The sequence below is a fragment of the Sardina pilchardus genome, chromosome 10 (assembly GCF_963854185.1).
Source record: "Sardina pilchardus chromosome 10, fSarPil1.1, whole genome shotgun sequence".
Lineage (NCBI taxonomy): Eukaryota > Metazoa > Chordata > Actinopteri > Clupeiformes > Clupeidae > Sardina > Sardina pilchardus.
In genome coordinates, this window is record NC_085003.1 from 5,951,280 (window position 1) to 5,972,670 (window position 21,391).

Genomic DNA, 21,391 nt, shown 5'->3' on the forward strand with positions numbered 1-21,391 from the left:
AAATAATTCTAAAATGCCTGAAGAACACTTAAAAGACTACCAACTAATTCAAGCCCCATGCCTAAACATCAGTAATGACCTTGAATTTCACATTGTGCTAGATTGTACATCCTTCCATACGTCCCTTTGAGTATGCCTGAAACAATTTGTGGAAGGGGAAATTTCTATGTGAACTTCCCTTTAAACCCTTCCTGTCCCCTCACTGCTCTGACCTTCATTCTAAAGATGGATATGGTTTTGAAATTAACCACACAATGTAATGTGCAACCTGATTAAATCTGAGTTGTTCTACGTCATAATTGATGTACAATTAAATATTCACTCATCCCATATCTTAAATCATACTATATTGTATTGATTGATTGGTATAGTTTGAAACCAATGGTCTTTAAGAGTTTTTTCCCCCCTTAGAAGGTAAATCAAGGTGAGCTATGACTGAATACTGGACACTAGACTAGACCCTTTTGTTTGATTAATGAGCTGATGGCACTTTTACTCGCTTTATCAGAATCACTTGCGGAATATTCAAAAGCTGGCATTGAAGCAATAGCCATCTAAGTATTTCAGGCTGTTATTGGCTGTAGGCTGTAAAAGCATTCACTGAAACAGCTGAAAGGAGGCTTAGCACTTTCAATTTTATTGCATAGAGACATTTTTCCTGATTTACAGTGATTCCTTAAAAAGGTCTATTCAGACATCCCAAATCCTTTAGGCCTACTCTCTCTTGAAAATATTGTGAAACAAAATGTGTACAGCTCTCCCCAAGTTTTAAGTTGATTTTCTGCTCTGAAATGCTGCACATATTTTTATCGAAGTGAATCTCTACCTTCTAGCTCTTATCCTTCAATGAGTTATGGTTCAGTCTGCCATAGGTGGCATCACTTGCTTGTAGGTAAGTAAACATGAAACCTGACCATTCCTCTTGTTGTCTGTATGACAGGCATTTAATGTATGCCAGAGTCAACATCCTTTCCCGCATGAATTGGAAAAGCATTTGTCAGATCATGGTATTTTCTTTGGGGAAAGAAGCAATGGCAGGGTCCCATCCAACCCAAAGAGCCACAAAGACAGTGAACCAACTCCCAGGTAGGCCGAACTCTAGGCTTCCAATAACAAAAACACACATTTATCATATTGTATGGCAGGACTGGTTTCAACATACGGGAGGTTTGGTATGTTTATTCAGAACATTGTCTCTAGGAGTAACACTTATTTCACTAATAGGTCCCAAATGTGTCTAGCTAAAGGCAATTGGGAACTGTATACTATATTTGCATTTCCTTTTTTTTGTCTCTCATGGGATGTTTTGTTGTACAACACATCCATGCAAGTCATTTCCTCCCCCAAGTCATGAGGCATCATTTTCTCATGTCCTGACTCTCTCTGCCATGGCTATTTTTTTTTAGAAGAGAAGAGAAAAAGAGCAGGGAAGTTCTCTGCATCAAAAAGAGAAAGCCCACCACAACTGCATAAGTGACAGTTGTGTGCCTGCTGTGGGAATGGCCTTTTTGTCTTTTGTTTGTTTTCCATAATGTTGTGATGTGGATCTCTTTCTGCTGTGATCTATTTTCCTGGGTCGTGTGGTTTCATGTCTCTTTACCTTGTTAGCTTTTATGTAATGCTCCAGTGGTTTTTGGTTGCTATGATTATTGAATTTATGTTTCCTGTGGCTTAATTCCAGGTGCTTTTTCACTGTTGACTGTCTTTTGGCCATTACCCTCTTTTTGTTTGCATCACTCTTTTCAGGTTGTCGCTCGGTTTATTAACTTTGGCACGTATGTTTAAGTCATGTTTAGAGAATTATTGCCTGGCTGTTTTGATGCCCCGTCCTTGTCTGTCTGGTTTCCTGCGTGTGGTCTTCATCACGCTGGCTCTGTGGAGATATGACAGTTCTCGTGGGTGCCTAGAACTGCGTGTATGGTCCCCACTTTTATTTCTCAAGACACTGGGTTTGTCATGACAATCAAGATGTGTCCACTCAAGGGACCCTGATATCACACAGCAGAACAAACACAGTGAGCAAGTTTTCCACGGCAGAATTGGGAATCGATCAATCTGATGACACAAAGTGACACAAAGCAGGCAGGCTTCAGGTGTTTCCAGTTGAGTTGTGTTGCCCATCAGTGAATTTAGAGCCCAAGATCAGCCATGTGTCCTGATTTTTCACTCACCTTCCTGGGTTCTCTCATGAACTGAAGTACCTGTGTCTTTTTAGGTCTTTATTTGCCCTCAATGGTGCCTTCCAGGTAGCGCTGCCTCAAAGCACTTACTCCCTTCAGTTTAGGGGTAGGATGAGGGTTGAGGGGGTTAGGGTTAGGAATAGGGTAAAGGTAGTGCCTTTTAGGCTGTGCTGCCTGGAAGGTGCCGTTGGGGGAAAAAAAAACATTGAGCGTCTTTTTAGCATCTATTGTAGTTATAGTCATGTTGGAACAGGAAGGGGCCATTCCCAAACTGTTTCCACAAAGTTGGGTGTATAGAATTGTCCAAAATCTCTTGGTAAAGGCCCCAGCCGTGGCGCGACTGGCTGGGGCACCTGCACTGCACGCCGGCGACTCGGGTTCGATTCCCGTCCCGTGGTTCTTTCCGGATCCCACCCCTACTCTCTCTCCTGCTCGTTTCCTGTCATGCTCTCTGCTGTCCTGTCCAATTAAAGGCATAAAAAGCCCCCCAAAAAATCTCTTGGTAAATGTTCGCATTCAGAGTTGCTTTCACTGGAACTAAGGGGACAAGCCCAGCTCGGGGATGGCCACATCCTGTTCCAACATGACTGTGCACCAGTGCACAAAGCAAAGTCCAAAGACATGGATGACAGAGTTTGGTGTGGATGAACTTGACTGGCCTGCACAGAGTCCTGACCTCAACCCAATAGAACACCTAATTGGGATGAATTAGAGCGGAGACTGAGAACCCGTCCCCTCGTCTAACATCAGCGTGTGACCTCATAAAGGCGCTTCTGGAAGAATAGTCAAAAGTTCCCAACACACTCCTAAACTTTGTGGAAAGCCTTCCCATAAGAGTTGAAGCTGTTATAGCTGTAAAAGTGGGCCGATGTCGTATTAAACCCTATATGGATTAAGAATGGGATGTCACTTAAGTTCATGTGCTCATCAAGGCAGGTGACCAAATACTTTTGGCAATATAGTGTGTGTGTGTGTGTGTGTGTGTGTGTGTGTGTGTGTGTGTGTGTGTGTGTGTGTGTGTGTGTGTGTGTGTATATATCTCCATTGGAATGTCTGCTATCTGCTTTATCAGTTCTATGGAGAAATGGATACATTTTAACTGGAAATCAACATTTATTGCAATACAAATATGAGATCATGGTGACAAGCTAAAAAGACTACTGAAAGGCACATAATTATTGTCAATTCGACAACTTCAGACAAGGTTCAATGTTTTGATGCATTATTTATGTTTCTCCATGACCCTGTTTTCTCATTATTCTCCATGTCAAATAAACCATTTCGAGTAAACCATCACAGCTCATAATGTGTTAGCCTGATGTTTACAAAGCTTTCCTTTCCAATAAAAATATTTGTTTGAGTGAGTCATCAGCCTGGCAGCTTGGTGAGGATATGCATAGCTGGCTTCTCAAGTCAGTAGCACTGTTATTGATGGCTGATGGATCGAATGTTTTCCATGACTAACTGCCCTGCAACATTTTGCTAGTGTAAATCAAAATAATGCATCCTCACTAACTCTGAAGCAATGTATTTTGTATTAGAATGATTTAATATTATATTAATATCAATATTATTATCATGGCTGTATATCAACAATTGTTAAATTGACATAAATATAACCTAATACTGTAGAAGAGAGATAATGAAAGACAACACAAATCAATGGACAAATTCCAGTAACTAACATTTTGTTACACTTCATTATAGACAAACAATAGCCTATGTCTAACTTGGTCTTCAGCTAATTTGATCTGCAATCTACAAAAAGTTAGCTTGAAGCCTAATTCAGTTTACAACTGTTTTTTTTACCAGCATTTAAGGAAAGCTCTTTTTTATTTTATTTTTTTTTTAAATCATTTTTGCCTTTGAAATGGAAACTGATCTTGTCCTTGGATTTTACCTGTAAGTTTAACTTTGCATTTCTGGGAGCAGTGTAACTTCTAGTTCACCACTGACAAGCAAAATAACTTTCGGCTCTAAAACTTTATTTTCTTAACTCATACGGGCTATTATACTAACGGCTGAGAACAATTTGGAGGTGAAGGCCCATTCTCTTTTATATTGAAAGTGTGGTCTTTTGAAGAGAATCACGGTTGAGTGGAAAACCAACTGTGAAATATTTCTTTCCTCCTCAATTTTTCTTTCTAACATCTGCACATCCAAATGCAATTTATGCCTTATTGGTATGAGAGTTGTTGGCTGCCATTGTTGATAATGTGGAAAGACTTAAGAGTTCATTGGATTTTTAAAGACTTACATATTGCACTGCTCAAGTACTGTGTAGTGATTAATTTGACAGTTGTGGTCACCAGTAGGCCATAGACCCTTCCCTTTTCTTTTCCTCTCAAAACTATTTGATTTGGTATCTGTCTGAAGACGTCATTTACTCTTATAAGAAGTAATCAACACTGGTCTCAAGGTGCTGAAAAAGGCATTGCGTGCTTATTGGTGTCATGTGTAACGTTAGTCTTTGAATGCAGCCCACCCAGTCTCCTTTGATGGAAAAGACAGCAAATTGGAATTTAATGAGAACTCCTGCCTTTTTCATTTTGTTGGCTGACACATATTTCTATGTTTTTTTTTTTTTTTTTTTTTTAACTGGGTTTCTCCAGACTACTGTTGGGCATTTATGAAAATGGACTGTTCTCAAGAGACGGCTCTGGGCAAGTACAATTATCCACTGGTGTTGGATTTATCAGCTGTCTTCCACAAGACTGGTGCATGGTAATGACAGGCATAACTGGCTCTCTGACCACTGGAATCATGGTGAAAAGGGCGACTTGTACAGTAGGTATACTCTAACCTGATTAAATGCATCCTACACAAGTTTTTTATGTCATAAGTTTGAAAAAAAAGTAATTTTGATGGCAAAGTAACCTGTAGTCGGGAGAGTGGCACACCATCCCAGTCATATACCGTCTAGAGAACGAGCCTGGCTTTGCTCTCCCTGATGGTGAAACATTGTTTCTCAGCAATTGTGCAATATAGCTTATTTTTTATGAAATCATGCAATATTACCTTGTCAGTTGACACGACTTTTCAGAGATTATCTTAGCCGGTTTGTAAACAAATCCACATGTACCATGTCCAGGGGGGGAGGTTGCACACCACGCATCCTTAATGATGAAAATTACACTAGCAAGACAGGGCACAGGGCCGCAGGCCTATGAGTGTTGATCTTTAACAATCCATCATAATAAAATATATCTGATTTAGAAGACTGCACCACTGAGTTTGACCAGCTCCAGGCTTCATCAACTTAAGTTTTTGTGCTGGTGTTTCCTTACCCTCTGCTGACATTCATCGTCCACTCTACCAGTGATAGGCATCAGAGTAGTGAGCAGTTTTCTCAACAGCAGTTTTCTAGCATAGTTATCAGGTAAGATAAGTGCAACTGCTCCTGCTCGCAGCTACTCTGAGAACTGAAGACGCCTGAACAGCCCTCTTCAGACGTCCAGAGCAACAAGCAGCCATCTTCAGTCTAAAGCAGTGGGCGGCCTCTCCAATCTAAATAAAGTGAAAGATCAATACTGTCCAAGGTGTATGCAGTCTGGGACCAAGATGCTACTACCACAACTGAACACTCAGCAAGACGTTCTGCCAGTAAGTGTGCCTGAGGAATTTCAGGGCGCCCAAAGGCGGAACTTCAAGGTTATAATGTGCGATGAAGTCTGGTGGCTGGGTGTTAAGAAAGCCCAGGCCACACCACTCTATTCTCAGTGACAGATTAATGGCGTGATTTAGCCACACACTGACCATGCCAGCAGTGGGACTGCAACCAGCATATGCTTCTGGTCCTCTGGGCATATTGGACGGCAGTGCTGGGCAGGGGTACTCTTGCAACCCAGATGTTCTGATAAATCATTTTTTGGTTCAGTTGAGACAAACGAGTTCCAGTAATGCTGGCCTCCATGCATTCTTTTCAACTTGGGAGATGTTCAGTTTTCAGTTGGAGATGTAAACAATATCTTGTTTTGTCTTGACTTGATTAAATAGAGACCCTCAGTGTTCATAACATACTTCAGAACTACTTGATGTCAAAACATCACAAACACCATAATCATTATTTGTTTTTTAAAATAATCTTTTGACAATCTTCAATAACTCGCAACTTTTGATAAATGATTCTCATTTTAAAATCTGACATTAGATATTAGATTAGGTGTTAGGGGTGTTTCTTCAACTGTGGCAACTATTTGGGACCTGCATACTTCTGGCAAAAAATAACAAAAAAAAACACTTTGGAGAATACATCAGTTTATAAACTGATACATTTGTACTGGGGTTCTGTAATGTTTGGTCATAACATAATAAAAGACTCTCTGGCCCTTGCCTGCAACCATCGATCATTCATACAGTATGTCATCTGGAGCTTATCATTGTGCTTTAGGCATCTTGAATGTTGTTATACCAGAAAGGTAATGTCCAGCCAGAAGTGTTCCTATAAAGTTGTCAAGAGGTGAAGACTGTCACAAACAGCCCTTACAGTACATTTTCTCTCTGGTTATATCAGTATCTGAAGCAAATGTGCAGTTGATGATGTTGAACAGCAACCTGGTCAACAAGCTGGCATCTCATTCAGCACCTCAACTCTGCCAAATATTGTTAATGTATGCTTAGATTAACAAGTTACCAGCTTTCAAGACTGGAGGGATGGAACAGATGAAATAGCCTAATCTACTGTCGCTTAACAGCAGAAGGAATACCTGAAATTCTATGCTTTGGAATTGTGTTTCAATTGGGGTCTGTTGTCCATCTGTTCGCTCCTCTGACTTGTTCTTTAAATGCTGAAATATTTATAGAATAGCCACACCACCTGAAATAATGATGTGCACATTCAACAAAACTGGGCAATTACGAGTTTATATCCAATGTATTTTGGCGACATGTACAACTAACTGGATAATGAATAAAAACAATTATATAGCCTAAGACAGTACAAAGGCTCTGATATAAGAATGATTCTATCGCCATCTAATGGTGAGAAACAACTGAAACAAACACCAGGGGAAAAACAGGCCTAGTACTTTACATAACTTTGGAAACACTTTCGTGAGAAGTTTTTCCTTATTATTCTCCCAATTTTAAAAGAACTTGGACTAGGCCTACATGGACGACCTACTTGTTAGACGACACGGGTAAGTGAGAAAACAATATAAAGCAAGCTCAAACAAGCAGCTGCTAAAACAAAAAATCATAACGTTAACTCTTCCTCGAACTCCAAAGCATGGAAAGATGCACGCAAGAATCTGTTAACAGTTACATATTTTGCCCTTTTCAGTGCAGTCGGCTGCATGGTTGTTTGAAAAGCTCACAAGTTAAATGGGGTAACTGAGTTGTCGGCATGCTTTTTCATTTTCTTCGTACCTTACCATGCTGCACTTCCAGGTTATTCAAACTTTAGGAACTTAGCAGTTTAGCCAACAGTTTATTTGGATGCAAATTTTGCTCGCCTGATTTGCCAACGTTAGTTTGTTATGCTAAAGTTAGCTGGCTAACGTGGCTGTGTCAAGCTTTCCTAACTTTGGTTTTCGCTCTGTAACCAACATGTACTACGTGAGCATGTTAACAATTGTTGGTTGGTTAATTTACCTGTTAGAAAATCACACTCGAGTGGATTATCACGTTGGTTGATCAAAATGATGACTAGCCGGGTCTAGATAACCTCACTTGTGTAGGCGTAGAAGGCGTCTGTCGGTTGCTGCTAGGCTGTGATGTCGTATCGTGCCAAGAGCAAACGCAAATAATATGATGCATCGGCTAAAACGTTAGATTACGTTTTCCCTGTTAGTTTTGCTGTCTATGAAAAGCTAACGTTTGGTCAAAGAGAAAGTAAGTAACGTTGCTGGTTAGCTCTATCTAGCTTAGCTCATGCTGCTACTATTCTTGGTAGAAGAGTCGACGCAGCTTTTATTTAAACACATTATTGGTCACGAATCGGGCATGTAACATGTTGACATTTATGGACTCCATTGTGCAGATATATTTGGCAAAGATTTAAATGTCGCGGTTACTGCATAGTGGTGAAGTGACGTGGGTGGTCATAGCTAATCATCGCACGGTATGTTTACAAGGTTTCTGGAGTTCCGGAAACTCATGATTATTTTACTGAACTGTATAGAGTTATACTCCTCGGCGGAGATAAGTGCACCGAAATGTGAAATAGGTTTAATGAAAGTTGCGTTTTTGGAATACCTTAGCTGCTTTCATTAAACCTATTTCACGGTGTGGCCGACTGGCCGCTCATGCATGGTTGCCATGGCTACGAACTGTAAATCGGCTCACGTCGCCAATTTTGCGTCGCTCTGCATGCACTTTTCAATATCTTCAATGCAGCTAGCGTAACTTTTCCTAGCAATTGGATGGGTTGAGGTTAGTAACTACATTGTAATAGCATTTAAGCGCTACAACTAACATAAGAGTATGGAAACCACATGTTGCATTGATGTCTGCTATGTTCAAAGATGAGACTAAGCTGTTAACATTATGTTAGCTATTGGTATGGAGGATCTAACACAAATTGTCTGACCAGCGCTTTGCCATTCTCTTTCTTGTAACGTAACGTTAATGTTGCCAGTAACGTTATTTAACATTAGCATGTTACAATATGTCGTTAACGTTACCTTTGCAGTGAGCTGACGTTGGATACAGACCTCTTGGTATCCTTAGCTTACTGATTTTGTAGCTAACGTTAGCGTTAACGTATGAAGTGTGAAGCTTTGGTACCTCGGGGTTAACGTTAGCTTGTAACGTTGCGAAAATGTAGGGTAATCTACAAAACGTCTGCCTTATTATTCACCACTGCCTTTGTAAAAAATAGACAAGGCATTGATGTAAAGAAACATTTTTCGCTTAATGTTGACATTTGTTGCAAAATAAAATCGACATAAAGGCAAGATGTTGTGATTGTAGATGGTAGAAGATGGTAACGAAACAGCATTCTGCTCGGAATGTGCAAAACCGTTATGCTAGTCAAGATCATTTAAACTATGAATTAACATTATATTTAATTTGCTCGCTGCTTGATGTGTAAGGTAATGAAGATAACGTTAAGCTTGATACTACCGTTTGCAGGGATTTAGCACCTTACGTGTCAAATTGCACGAAATGCAGTGTTGCTTCGCCATTTGTTTGAGTTAGGCAAGTGATACATTAGTGCTACAGCTTTATGTTATGGTGATTTTGTAAGCTTGCATAGCCTGTATTAATTAGTCGTCCGACTTCGATCTGTCATGCACATGACGGAGACATTGTCAAAGGGCTTAAGCCGCTTTTCTCGCTTTATTTTTAGGGATGCGACAGACTCCTAAGGTGATCATCCCTGTGCACCTGAGTGTCAGGTAGATTTCCTGCAAGGCGATGCAGCCTTGCAGTCAGCTGTTCAGCCTTGCACAATGAAGAAAATATTCCATTTTACCAAGAAGAAGAAAAACTTCTCCCCTAATGCATCAGACACGACAAGTGTGTTATCTGTCGGTTATGATTTGAAGGAGAAGGATTTGGGTAAAGTGCACAAGGCTGCCTCGACTGGTGATGTAGCGAAGATAAAACAGCTTGCGAAGAAAAATGATCTAAACCAGCTTGACAAAGAAAATAGGTAAGTTTGTTTGCATTTCTACTCTACGGAACCTGGACATACAGTATAGGCCTATTTGCACATAGTCAGCCTTTAGTTGGGCTTGCTGCTTAAAGCCATAGCAACGTCGTTGTATCGGCAACGCTTTGATGTGAAATGGACATACCACAAACACACAATGCATGATTAGAGTGTGGGGAACTTGAGTCTTAAGTAATTAGTTGTGTAATTGGCTATGTCGGTCCAATTACATTCAGCCCTCCAACTGTTGTAGTTAATGTGTAAAAACTGATGTTTATGCATTCTATAATGCAGTGCCTCAGTTATACCAAGACATTTTTATATGTTTCTCTCCCCAATCTGTCCACAGAACTGCACTTCACATTGCTTGTGTCAATGGACATACAGAAGTGGTTCAGTTCCTGGTGGAGAGCAAAGTGAAACTTAACCTATGTGACAATCAAAACCGATCCGCCTTGATGAAGGTATGATACACAAAATGATATGCCTGCTGAATTATAGCCTGCCTGCATAGTTTCTGCGATGTTTTTCTCTGTCAAACTTGTCTGGAACTTGAAGAGTCTAATGAATATGAAAACTTCAGTGTTTAGGGTCTACACATTAACTTTAGATATTGACCGGTGCTAATATTTCTCTGCTATTGGTGTTGCGCACGTGTTTGTAACCCATGTGCTTGGCAGGCGGTGCAGTGCCAGCAGGATCGCTGTGTGGCCATCCTCCTTGAGCATGAGGCTGATCCCAACCTTGTGGACATCAACGGGAACACAGCCCTGCACTTGGCAGCGCGGATCCCCTCGCTGTCCGTCGCCGTCCTGCTTCTGGAGCACGAGGCCAACATCAACGCACAGAATAAGGTGAGGGCAGGAGCTCAAGCGGAGGACACCTCAGCAGGACTCCGGATTAGGCCGATCCAGGATTTTTCCTGGATTGAAAAGAGGCCATCAGATGTAAGATCAAGGAAGGGATTGGGGTTGGTGAATGCCTAGTGTGAAAAAGGATCAGAATGAAGGAGGAGCAGGGTGACTAGGTTTTCTATTTCCTTATCCAGGAAAGGTTTAGTTGTAGTTGTACTTCATTAGATTATTTTGAGATCAGTTTCTTCCCATGGAACAGACTTTGCTGCATCAGCTCACAGCTGTATAGTGTGTATAGTAGTCTTGTGTATTTACCCCTCATGAAACTGTAAGATGGTTGTTCTTGTTTGGAAAAAAAGCAGATCAGTCTTGTAAAATTGATTTTATGCTACACGAACAAGGCGCTTCAGTTGTGTACCCGGTGTAACCCAGGTGTTACACTCATACCTTTTTTTAGTAGGTATGAGTGTGACAGAGGTAGTAGGGCCGGGGATCAATGCATGCCACTTCCGTCCCAGAAGGCTAAGCGTGTTGAGTAGTTACATTGAATCAAGGCATCACTGGCATGTCTAATAGGAACTGAATTGACATCTCCTTTAAATTGTGTTAAAACTGACAGTGGCTTTAATGCTTTGACAGCCTAAAGTGTCTGTGCGGCAGTAGGTAAGAGTCAAGAACTTCCAGGCCTCTGCAAATAATTGCGTTTTAGTAAAGCAAATCCTTTGCCAAAATGCATGCTTTCCAGTAATCAGGCTGTAGAGTAATTGTTACTATTGATCTTTAGAATGGAAACCCTCCATTGATTCTGTCTGTGGAGGAGAACCATCCTGAGATGGCAGAGCTTCTTCTGAAGGAGGGTGCTGATGTTGACCTCATAAACCTGGAGCACAGGTAAGGCATCAGTAGTTGGCTTTCCATTACAGCTTTGTGCAAAACTTCACCGATATTTTCAACAAGTCGAAAAAGCAGAATTGTGAATTGTAGTAAGTGATACAATGCTATTAAATATGGGCTTTATCTTCTCACGATAGTCCATGTAGATGTGACAACTGATCTCTCAAAAAGTTTGTTTGTTAAAATGATATTCTTGTCTCACAAGTTTTTGTGGAAATGTAAATCACCTAAGATTGCTTCCATTTTAGGTCAGCTTTGATGATGGCCGCTTGCAATGGACAAATCAGTATGGTTCGACTACTCTTGCAATACAATGCTGATTTCACAATAAAGGATGATAAAGGGTGGACATCTGATGACTATGCAGTAATGAATGGACATCATGCGTAAGTCTAATATCATAGATGATCATCTTTGTGATGCATCTCTTTTGGGCATCTGCAGAACTTATACATAGTTTTTATCATTAGTTAAACAGGGGACAGGATATGAACAACAACTTTGTGTATTGACCTGGCATATTTTTATTATAAAATAAAAGTACAGCCACCAGAATTTAATATTTTATATCCAAAATAAGACCTGTAAACAAATTAAGAATTTGTGTGGTCATAAACATGAACAGGTAGGAATAAGAGAAAGCCATATTGTCATTGTATTCTTTTCTTGTAGATGCTCACATTTGATCATCGAGCATGGGACAAAACGCAAGTATGAACAGTCTCCGTCCCACCACAACACTAGCAAAAAGAAAAGATCTGTGCTGGGTAGTGTATCTGGCGACATGGAGGCAGGCTTTTCATTAGGTGGCCCAGCCACTGACAAAGATGGTAAGCAGCTCTAGATGCTAGTCTCTGTTTTCCTCTCATCGTTGTTACATGCAAGTCTTTTGTTGGTTGCATGTTGGTTACATTCATGGTGACTTCTATCATCTGTCATGCGTGTATCAGTGTGTTGTATCTGAAATCGTTTCATTTATCCCTCATGCACTGCCACATGACTGGATGTAGAGCTCCAGTTGTCAGGAGCAATGGCAGCAGGGAGAGGTATTACTGGCAGTTATGGCATATGAATGATGCATAAGCACTAGATCAGATGCAGTGTGACCTTACACAGACTGAACACATGACTTCTAGTGTGTCTGAACAGAATTGAGTAATAATGCAGTATCTGATCTAGTTGCTCTGAATTCTTGTTTGTTTCTTTTTAACAAGGGAGTAGTTTTGGTTAATTTGGTTATTTTGAAAGATGTGTGTGTGTGTGTGCGGGGAGTCATAATTGCATTTATATAGAATGTTCATTTTCTAACCTCACAAAGTCTACCGAGAAGATATGATTAAGTACAAACTATATTTACGTTGCAGATATTGAAGACAACTCTCAAACTGACTCCATTAGTAGGTAAGGGTTTTCGAAGAGGGTTTTGACACATGCGTTGTCATGTAATTATTGTGTAATTGTGACATCCAATTAATTATGTAACTTGTTGTCCAAAAAGAGCATCAAAAAGCGGCCCTGCTGACTCATGGCCTTCTTCAGATGAAGATGACGCATTGGATCTTAGTCCAAAGGTCAGACCACAAATAAGTTTGATGAATTACTTTGCAGTAGGATACTTTGTAGTGGATTTACTTTTGTGTCTACTGTATTTGCAGAAACCTCAAAAGGTTAACCTTAAGAAACTCCTGAGTGCCTCGAAAAAAGACAACACTGAAGGTAATTATTGGTGTTCTGTGGATGTATTCGTGTCCTGTAGACCGTGCCTGTGGTTGTAATGTTTCATCCCTACCCTGTAGTGTTGGCAGATCCTGATAGATTGTGGAGTGGGGATGAGTCTGAGCATGGGAGCGTAGATGGAGCAGAAAGAAACCCGCCTCTCCTCAGGGCCCCCCTGCTGAACAGCACTCCCAAGCACCCAGTAGCGCCCTCTCCCTCCAAACCTTCCCGGATGACCTCTTTCCCTGTCAGCCAAACCCAAAAGGTAATGTTCTTCTGGTCTCCTTCTTTTACACTCACACTCTGCTTTTCTATTCTTCTTTTCCCATCCTGATGGGACAGTCAGTGGGGCTGGTGGCTCAGAGCAGCCGTCTGGCAGCAAGAAATCTGGTGGTTCTGTGGAAGAAGGCCTAGATGAAGAGGAAGATGATGACGAAGATGAGGACGAAGACGATGAGGATGAGGAGGAAGATGAGGATGATGATGATGAAGAAGACTACGAAGATGAAGAGGAGGAGGAAGAGGAAGACGATGATGGTGACGAGGAGGGGGAGGAAGATGACTTTGAAGAAGCAGAAGAAGAGGAAGAGGAGGGCCTTGAGGAAAAGGAAGAGGCAAATGTTGCAATGAGTGGTATAGAAATTGTAGCTGTGCCAAAACAGTCATCCTCAGAACCTGCTGAAGCTATCCCCTCTCTACAAATTGAGAAAGATTATGAAGATGTCCAAGAAACAACAAAAATGACTACAGAGGAAGCTTCTGGAATAATTTCACCTGCTGTGATTGCACAGAATGATGATCTGTTGACTGACAGTCAAAATTGTGGGATTGCCGGAAATATTGATTTAGATGAGGATTTTGTTGTCTCAGCCATCAGGGTAGAATCAAGGCTTTCCATTGAGGACGAATGTGATGACGTTTTTTCTGACGATCAAGGATCAAATCGGGGCTCCCCTGCAGATATTACACCAACACAGAGCATGTGTGGCACACCTCAGAAAAGGAGAAGTGATGACGAAGAACAAGATGATGACTGGGAAGATGATGATGATGAAGATGATGATGAACTTTTGAGAATTGGGAAGAATGAAATGAATCTGGTAAATCCTCATACTGACTCTGATCTCCCTGCTGTAGAACCTCAGGCAGGTGAAGAACCGTGCATAATCGTTGAACAAAGCTCAGAAGATGCCAAAAACCCTGAGGGGGATGCAGAAAATGAGAACAAAAACGATTTGGAGTGTGATGATTTGGAACAAAAGGATATATCAGCGGGTGCAGGTTCCTTAGCAGAGCCAAAAAAATTGTTAAGCCTAGATAAACCAAGATCTCCAGTTCTCTCTCCAAGAGAAGACTGGAAAAGTGATGAAGAAGGTGACGATGAAATGGCTGGGAGTGGTGCAAAAGTAAACTTTCTTGCTACATTGCTCAAAAAACTTGACGAACAGAGTGGGTCTCAGGAGGACAGTTGGGGAGATGAAGGTGACCGAACACTCTCAGCCTCTCCTCAACGTGATAAACAAGATGAACTTAAACAGGGCCAAGAGGCCATTCTGACAGACGCTGTGTCTCCGGTTCTAGATAACCCAGATGGGAAAATAGAGGAGCCTGATGAAGTTGACAGCATGCCTGTGTCAATGATTTCTGAAGATGTTCAAGAAATTAAAGATCAGGCCTTGCGCGACCACGGTGAAGGGCAGAGTGAGGACTCCGACAGCGAGGTGCAACAGATGGAGTATGACTTTACAAGCGGACAAATTAAAGTTGTTGAAGAAGAAAATGATTTTGACGATACAGTGGATGTACTTGCAGAAGATGTGAGTGATGTCATGGACATTACTCCAACAAATCCAAATTTGTTTGGTCCTAAGGATGAGTCAGATGATGAAAGCTTAAACTCAAATTCTGAAGATATAGCACCTAGGCCAGACCGTTCAAGTCTGAAGAAAATTGTGAAGAATGTGAAGAAAATTGTTGCTGTGTTTGAAGGAGCAGGAGCCAATGTGAATACATTACAGTCTTTGGACAAGGAATACACCCATGCTTCTTCACGCAGAGCTAGTCCGTGTGGGCAAAATCCAGAGATCAGTAAATCTGAACTCTCAGTAGCTAAAGCTCGGAGTTCTCCTGCATCTGTTGCTGATGAACTAACAGAGCCAGAACAGATTCCCCGGACAGTTCTTGATGATGTTGAAGTAACTGCCCCATTTGACGACAATGTACCCCAAGTTTTGGATGATGTGGTAGGGGCGGAGAAAGAAGCAAAGGTGGAACTGGATGAGAAAATAATGAAACCTGTTGCTGATATTAATATCTCTGAGGCAGGATCAGTACAGGTACTACAAAAGACAAGCAAAGGGCATTGTTGGGTCATTATTCATTTTGTTTGCTTGTATTAATATTCTCTTTCCAGCTTTTCCAACTCTTTCATCTTACTCATATACAATTGTATTTGTTACAAATAACCGGCAATTGTTTGGTCATATAACAAAATACATACTTTACCAACCTGTGTGCAAATAGGACAATGTTTCCATGGATGAGGATAATGATGAGGAAGAAGAGGGACAAGAAGATGAGGAGGAATATGAGGAGGAGGAGGAAGAAGAAGAAGAAGATGGAGATAAGTCAAACCCTGAGAAAGAGACTGAAACTCAACACGGTACCGACACTTCAGCAATGAGGAATGAAGCCTCTCCAAAGCCCCAACAAAGGGGTGAATATCTCATTCTGTGTTTTTATACTGCCAGTCAGAAATAGTGGCCAATATTGTATCAAATCTGTGTCAAAATTTTACAATCCTTTGATAAGGATAAAGTAACATCTTTCTTCGGAAGTATTTCATCATGCGCAGACTGCAAAGAATGTTTAGTTATGTGATGTTATAAATTACAGATTAATGTATTTCATAGATAGAAGTGGAATGTTCCTGGAAATAGGAAGGTTTTGTCTGTTATTCAGCCAATGTCACGGTTTTGTTTGATTTTAGATTTTCTGTCAGAGTTGGGTTTGGAAAAAGGAGATGGAGATGATGATTCTCCCTGGGACTCTGAGGTATTTATCTCCTTCCATCAAATTATTCATTATCAAATAATTCTAGTAGTATGCCCCAATCTCTCACTACTCTCTGTTCTTAGTCTGCCTCCGAGAGTCCAAGAAAACAACAAGGCCGTGGTCCCAGCACTTCTGCCAAGGCACACAACACCATGTCCAATATTTCAGGGAATAGTGAAGGTAATTTTGGCCTACCCACAATATTATTCTGAAATCAGCTTCTTGAGTCCTATAATACAAAGCTTCCTGGAATCATTTCTGCTCTCATTCCATGCTTCAAGCAAGCGTAAGATTAACACCATAAAGTGGCCATTTTCTCATGCCACATGTATAGAAATGTGTACATTATATTCAAAAAGACAAGATATGTTTTAGTGAAGCAGTTCTTTATTGTGTCATTAATATCTTCAATCTTTACGTACAAAAATGTAAATTTTAACCTGCCTCTATGCTTCTTATTTAACTTACTCAACTTATCCTTTTATAGACCTGTTATACATTCCCTCTTTCATGAGAGAATCAAGGAATAGTTATCTAAACACATGGGGAGGTATAGGCAGGCCTGCAAGGAAGAGGGAAAAGGGTAGGAGCATTTCAGCTCTGGCCATTTTCATCAAGTGACTGCATGAAACTAACCATGAGCAAAAAAACTATAACCGTCCAGAAAAACTAACCATAAGCCACCATAACCCCATGCATATACTGTACATTACATTGTTTGTTGCATGAATTCATGTGAAGGACCACTTACTTGTTCTGCACTGTTCTTGTCCCTGGGCTGCTCATTTTTAAATCCACTTATGTCTTGTGTGAAGAGTGTTAACTTCTCTACTATAGTATTTTTGATGTGGCTAAAAGCTCTAAGAAAAAAAAAGAAGTTCATTCTCACTACCTTTGGGCCAGAACTTAAGTTAAGGGGTAATGGGGCAGAAAGATTACTTGCCACTGGGTACACTCTCTGATCTTGTGCATATTTGTGCTTGTGTGCTGTACTTGTGCATCCCTCACTCAGCTCATAAATCATAAGCTCTGTGTATTTACTGCAAAGCTGTTTTTCTTTGCAAAAAACAGTTTGACTTCTCACCACCGGCATGCCAGCCTGCATCTTCTGTTTGTCAGGCTCATGCAAGTGTTAATTCGTTCAGTCAGTATAGTCTTAAGCATTTCCACGCATGGTGTTAAATGTGATTCTGTTTTTCAGAGTCGAGGGGTGGGCAGGAAAATGTCAAAGAGGAAGACAAATGTGAAGGTGCTGAGGAGCCAGTGACCGTTTGCCCTCAGCAACCTGCTGTGACGAGGAGAGAGACCGCCTCTGTGCTCAGTAAGCTAATGGACGCTAAAGGACAATCAGACACAAAGACGGGTATGTCTCTTTTAGGTTGCAGTGCTGTCTTTCATTTGGTCGGTTCCTTACTCTTGTATTTACAAAGGTAGCAAATTGTGTGTTATTCTTTCCAGACCTTATGGAAGAACTTGGACTTGGAGATGTAGATGATCTGGAGGGTAAGTTGTAGGTTCTATATTTTATAGGTATTATCAGATTATAAGTAACACATCAGTGAACTTCATAGCAGTTTGAGTTGAAATGTATCATGTCACGTCTCACAAGTGTCCTGATTTCTTTTCCTCCTTCTGTCTTAAAGAAAAACGCAAATGTGCTACAGGTCAGCAGAGTCGTCTTAATGCTTCTGTGGCTTTTTACTGTCGTTGTGCGTAGTAGCTGATTAGAAGCAGACTTCATAGTGATGTACCCAAAGATACAATCATGCAGAGTTGTCATAGCAGCTTGAGAAACTCCATACAAGTTGCAAGTGATCAAGTGTTATCACATTCCAACCATTACCTGTGTATTACAGATGGGTCTGACTGGGACTCTGCCAGCACTGCCAGTAAGGCCAGCCCATCTTACCGGTTGGATGAAGAACCGGAGCGGGATACTTCCTCCATCCCAGTACTATCTGTTCTGCAGGAGCAGGATCCTGGCCCTCCTGGTCCAGCAGAAGTGCACAGAAGCCTAACCCCCGAGAAAAGGAGAGCCTCTCCATCTGCAACCTCACCACTGTCCAGTCCACGTCTTCGTGATATCCTCTCTCCCCTCCGGCTTCAACCAAAGATTCGCACCCGGAAGCCAGCCTCCCCCAGGCCCGAAAGTGAAGAGGGTGAGGATGGAACCTGATGTACTGAGTTGCTGTTGTTGTTGTTGTTGTTCATTACTTGTTTTCCTCTCTGAAAATATTTTTTTGCAGTTTATAAGAAGTTGCGGTGCTGAATCACAAAAGTTTACTTTTTATATTCCCTGATGAAATAAATTAAACATTGACCTTCAGGCAGACAAATAAAGTCCTCAGCAAGTTGGAGAAATGATATTCCCATGTAATTTCTTTTATTAGGGTCTGACTGGGATTCCGAAAGCTCTGCTGCTGCCAGTCCAGCAAAGACAGCAAAGCCACTGCCAAAAACCGTAAACACAGATGCATTATTGACACCAGGTAAATTATACAGAGCGGCTTACTTGGAGCATATTTTTAAGACGCTGAAATGTCTACCCAATTAAATGATGACCTAAAATTGAAATGTACCCAACTTGAGAGTGCAGTTGGATTCACTTGGGATAAGACCACTGCTATCCTCATAAATTCTTCATAGCTTTCCTTGATCTCTTTACATTTTCCATTGAGGTTGAGGAGGAATTTTAACTATTCAATAGCCATTCTGAGTCTGATCCGTTATTTAACCTTGAGACAGGATACCGAAGAGCATTTCAATTTTAGTTTTAAATAAGAATTGTATAAGTAAAAATCCAGTATTAATCCAGTATGCTTAATGTTATCTGTTGTAAAACAGAAAATCATATTTTGATAGCTTGTTTGACCAGATCCGGTCCAGTGAATAAGTTGTATTCCTCATTTGAAGTTGAACGACTCTTGAGCTCTGCCTTGTGTTTAATGACTGCTTTTTATAGCATTTCGTGAGCCTTCACCAGTGGCAGAAGGGACTAGTGATGCTAGGATTGAAGAAGATCCTGTGCAGGTATGTTCATGTTTAAGTTCCCACATATTATGTTATGTTAGAGAAAAAGATCTCTGCACATAGGCACACTCTGTTTTTTTTATCATTCGATTACATTAGACTCCGAAGCCTTTCACTGCCACAGTGTAGACTACTATTCACTTCTATTTTTGTTGGCATCGTTCAATAAAATCCATTGTCTATCAAGTGCTTGACAGATGAAAACTTCGGCACTGAGGTAGGTGGGCAAGTGATGGTGTACCTACTCGGTGGCCTAGACCTTTAGAATAAAATAGTTTGGTTACAGCTTCATGGCAACTTCATGGCTCACAATTACAGGAATGCACACTAATTATTTGAAATAATATGATCAACTGACACTGTTATTCGGTTATTTGCTTTATATTACCATTCTGAGGGTGCATTATCAAGAGCGTAGGTGGATATCCTCTGGTCTTTCCGGTGCAATGTCTCTAGCGGAGACTCAATAAGCAACTCCATGCAAAATAGTCCTTCGTTAGACTGTAAATTCGGTGGTCTCCCTTTTAATTTCTTTGCATTGTATAGCCTACACATTTAAATTACATGCATTGTAGAAATAGGACTACGCCCCAACCCCACCTCACCCCCCTCACTGTAAGTCTAGTTATTTGTCTGTGGGTAGCATGCTACTTAAGAATCCATGATGCCTTGTCTTCATGACCATTTCAATACATAACGTATTGTAGTATCAGTTAAGACCATTTGATTTGTTCCTTTAGTGTTAACTGTGTTTCTTTGTCTACTCATGCCAACAAAGGATACAGATGCTTTATATGCATCAGATTTTGGTCTAAGTCTAAGCCAGAGCCAGTTTCCTCCAATGGTCTCCCAAACTGGTGGAGAGGAGGAAGAACTGCAGGACACTAAAGATGCATCCTGGGAGAAAAACTATGAAAAGATTTGGGTGGACTTTGAGAAGCGAGAAACAAAATCACAGTACAAAAATGTGGCTGCAGAGTTAAAAGAGATGTTTGGTGAACTGACTCCAAACGAATCCGGCAGTCCTGAGGGATGTGCTGGAGAAGAAGAAGAACAAGAGAAAGACATGGCACTTAGTAGACCTATATCAGAAGTGTCCGTTGTGGAGGAGGGGAAGGAATGTAAGGAAGATGACCCTGGTCAGACTCTAGAAGGAGAAGGGAGGAACAAGGAACGAGAGGGGATCGTGAGGAAGGATCTGAAACATGTGGCTGAGGCTGTGGCAGAACCTGAACCTGAGATTGAAGTCCGAGGACCCACTGAAGTCCCATCAGCAGATGAGCCCAGTGAACTTGAGGATGAGTCTGAAAATGGGTCCGAAGTGGTGGTCAGAACTGCAGAAGAGGAGCCAAGTGAGGAGGAAGATGGGATTATGAAAGAGGTAGCAACTTCAGCTATGAATGCTGAAGAGGAGTTTGAGGAGGAGAAGGGGAAAAGTGAGGTTGAAGTCAGAGTCAGTCCTGCTGCAGAGGACTCCAGTGATGTGGATGAGGATGATGATGATGATGATGATGATGATGAAGTAGTGATCACAAGACCCACAGCCAGAGCGAGAAGCATCATGCTCCACCCCATTCCTGAACAGAGGGAATCCTCTGGGCAAGAGGACTCTCAGTCCGAGGAATCCCCTCGCCCTTTACAACCCCCTGAGATGGAGGTCTGCAAGGACGAAGGGGAGGAAGCCCTTACCAAAGCCCCGCTTGAAGACCGAGAGATCAGTCTGCTATCCCTAGGTCCTCCAAGATGCCTAAACCCTGAGGCTGAATCAGAAGCGCATCACACAAACCAAAGTGATGGGGATAGGACAGTGAAGCCTAGATCACTGCCGCACCGTGATGATGACCTTGTCTTGACAAAAAGTGAGAATAGAGCTAATCGTGCCTCAAGCAGAGCAACTCCTAGTCGAAGTATGCCCTCCACACAAAAGCCTGTGGAATACCGAAGCAAACAAACCTTAGAGACTGAGAGGACAAATACTGGGCCCCGCCAAGAGGTTCCCCAAGTGGCACACTCTACCAGTTCACTCTGCCCCTCGACTCCTTCCTGCCTTTCAGAAGAAGAGCTGC

At 41.4% G+C, this 21,391-nt stretch overlaps 1 protein-coding gene across 3 annotated transcripts in view; it reads left to right on the plus strand.

Moving 5' to 3' along the window:
* Nucleotides 1-7,189: 7,189 nt before the first annotated feature.
* si:ch211-272n13.3 (ankyrin repeat domain-containing protein 26) overlaps nt 7,190-21,391 on the plus strand; it is a 28,476-nt gene continuing 14,274 nt past the window's right edge. Inside the window, exons 1-19 of one of the 3 annotated variants that reach the window (XM_062547479.1) lie at nt 7,190-7,318; nt 9,472-9,777; nt 10,127-10,241; nt 10,458-10,631; nt 11,416-11,522; nt 11,774-11,911; nt 12,198-12,355; nt 12,890-12,926; nt 13,024-13,096; nt 13,181-13,241; nt 13,322-13,506; nt 15,765-15,957; nt 16,231-16,295; nt 16,379-16,475; nt 17,497-17,658; nt 17,754-17,798; nt 18,152-18,454; nt 18,686-18,784; nt 19,258-19,325. In XM_062547479.1, coding sequence (XP_062403463.1) covers nt 9,575-9,777; nt 10,127-10,241; nt 10,458-10,631; nt 11,416-11,522; nt 11,774-11,911; nt 12,198-12,355; nt 12,890-12,926; nt 13,024-13,096; nt 13,181-13,241; nt 13,322-13,506; nt 15,765-15,957; nt 16,231-16,295; nt 16,379-16,475; nt 17,497-17,658; nt 17,754-17,798; nt 18,152-18,454; nt 18,686-18,784; nt 19,258-19,325 — 2,283 coding nt within the window. In that variant the 5' untranslated portion in view covers nt 7,190-7,318; nt 9,472-9,574. Of the gene's footprint in view, nt 7,319-8,149; nt 8,242-8,443; nt 8,553-9,471; nt 9,778-10,126; nt 10,242-10,457; nt 10,632-11,415; nt 11,523-11,773; nt 11,912-12,197; nt 12,356-12,889; nt 12,927-13,023; nt 13,097-13,180; nt 13,242-13,321; nt 13,507-15,764; nt 15,958-16,230; nt 16,296-16,378; nt 16,476-17,496; nt 17,659-17,753; nt 17,799-18,151; nt 18,455-18,685; nt 18,785-19,257; nt 19,326-21,391 lie in introns of those variants that run through there. The other 2 variants (XM_062547480.1, XM_062547481.1) reach the window with 2 other exon arrangements.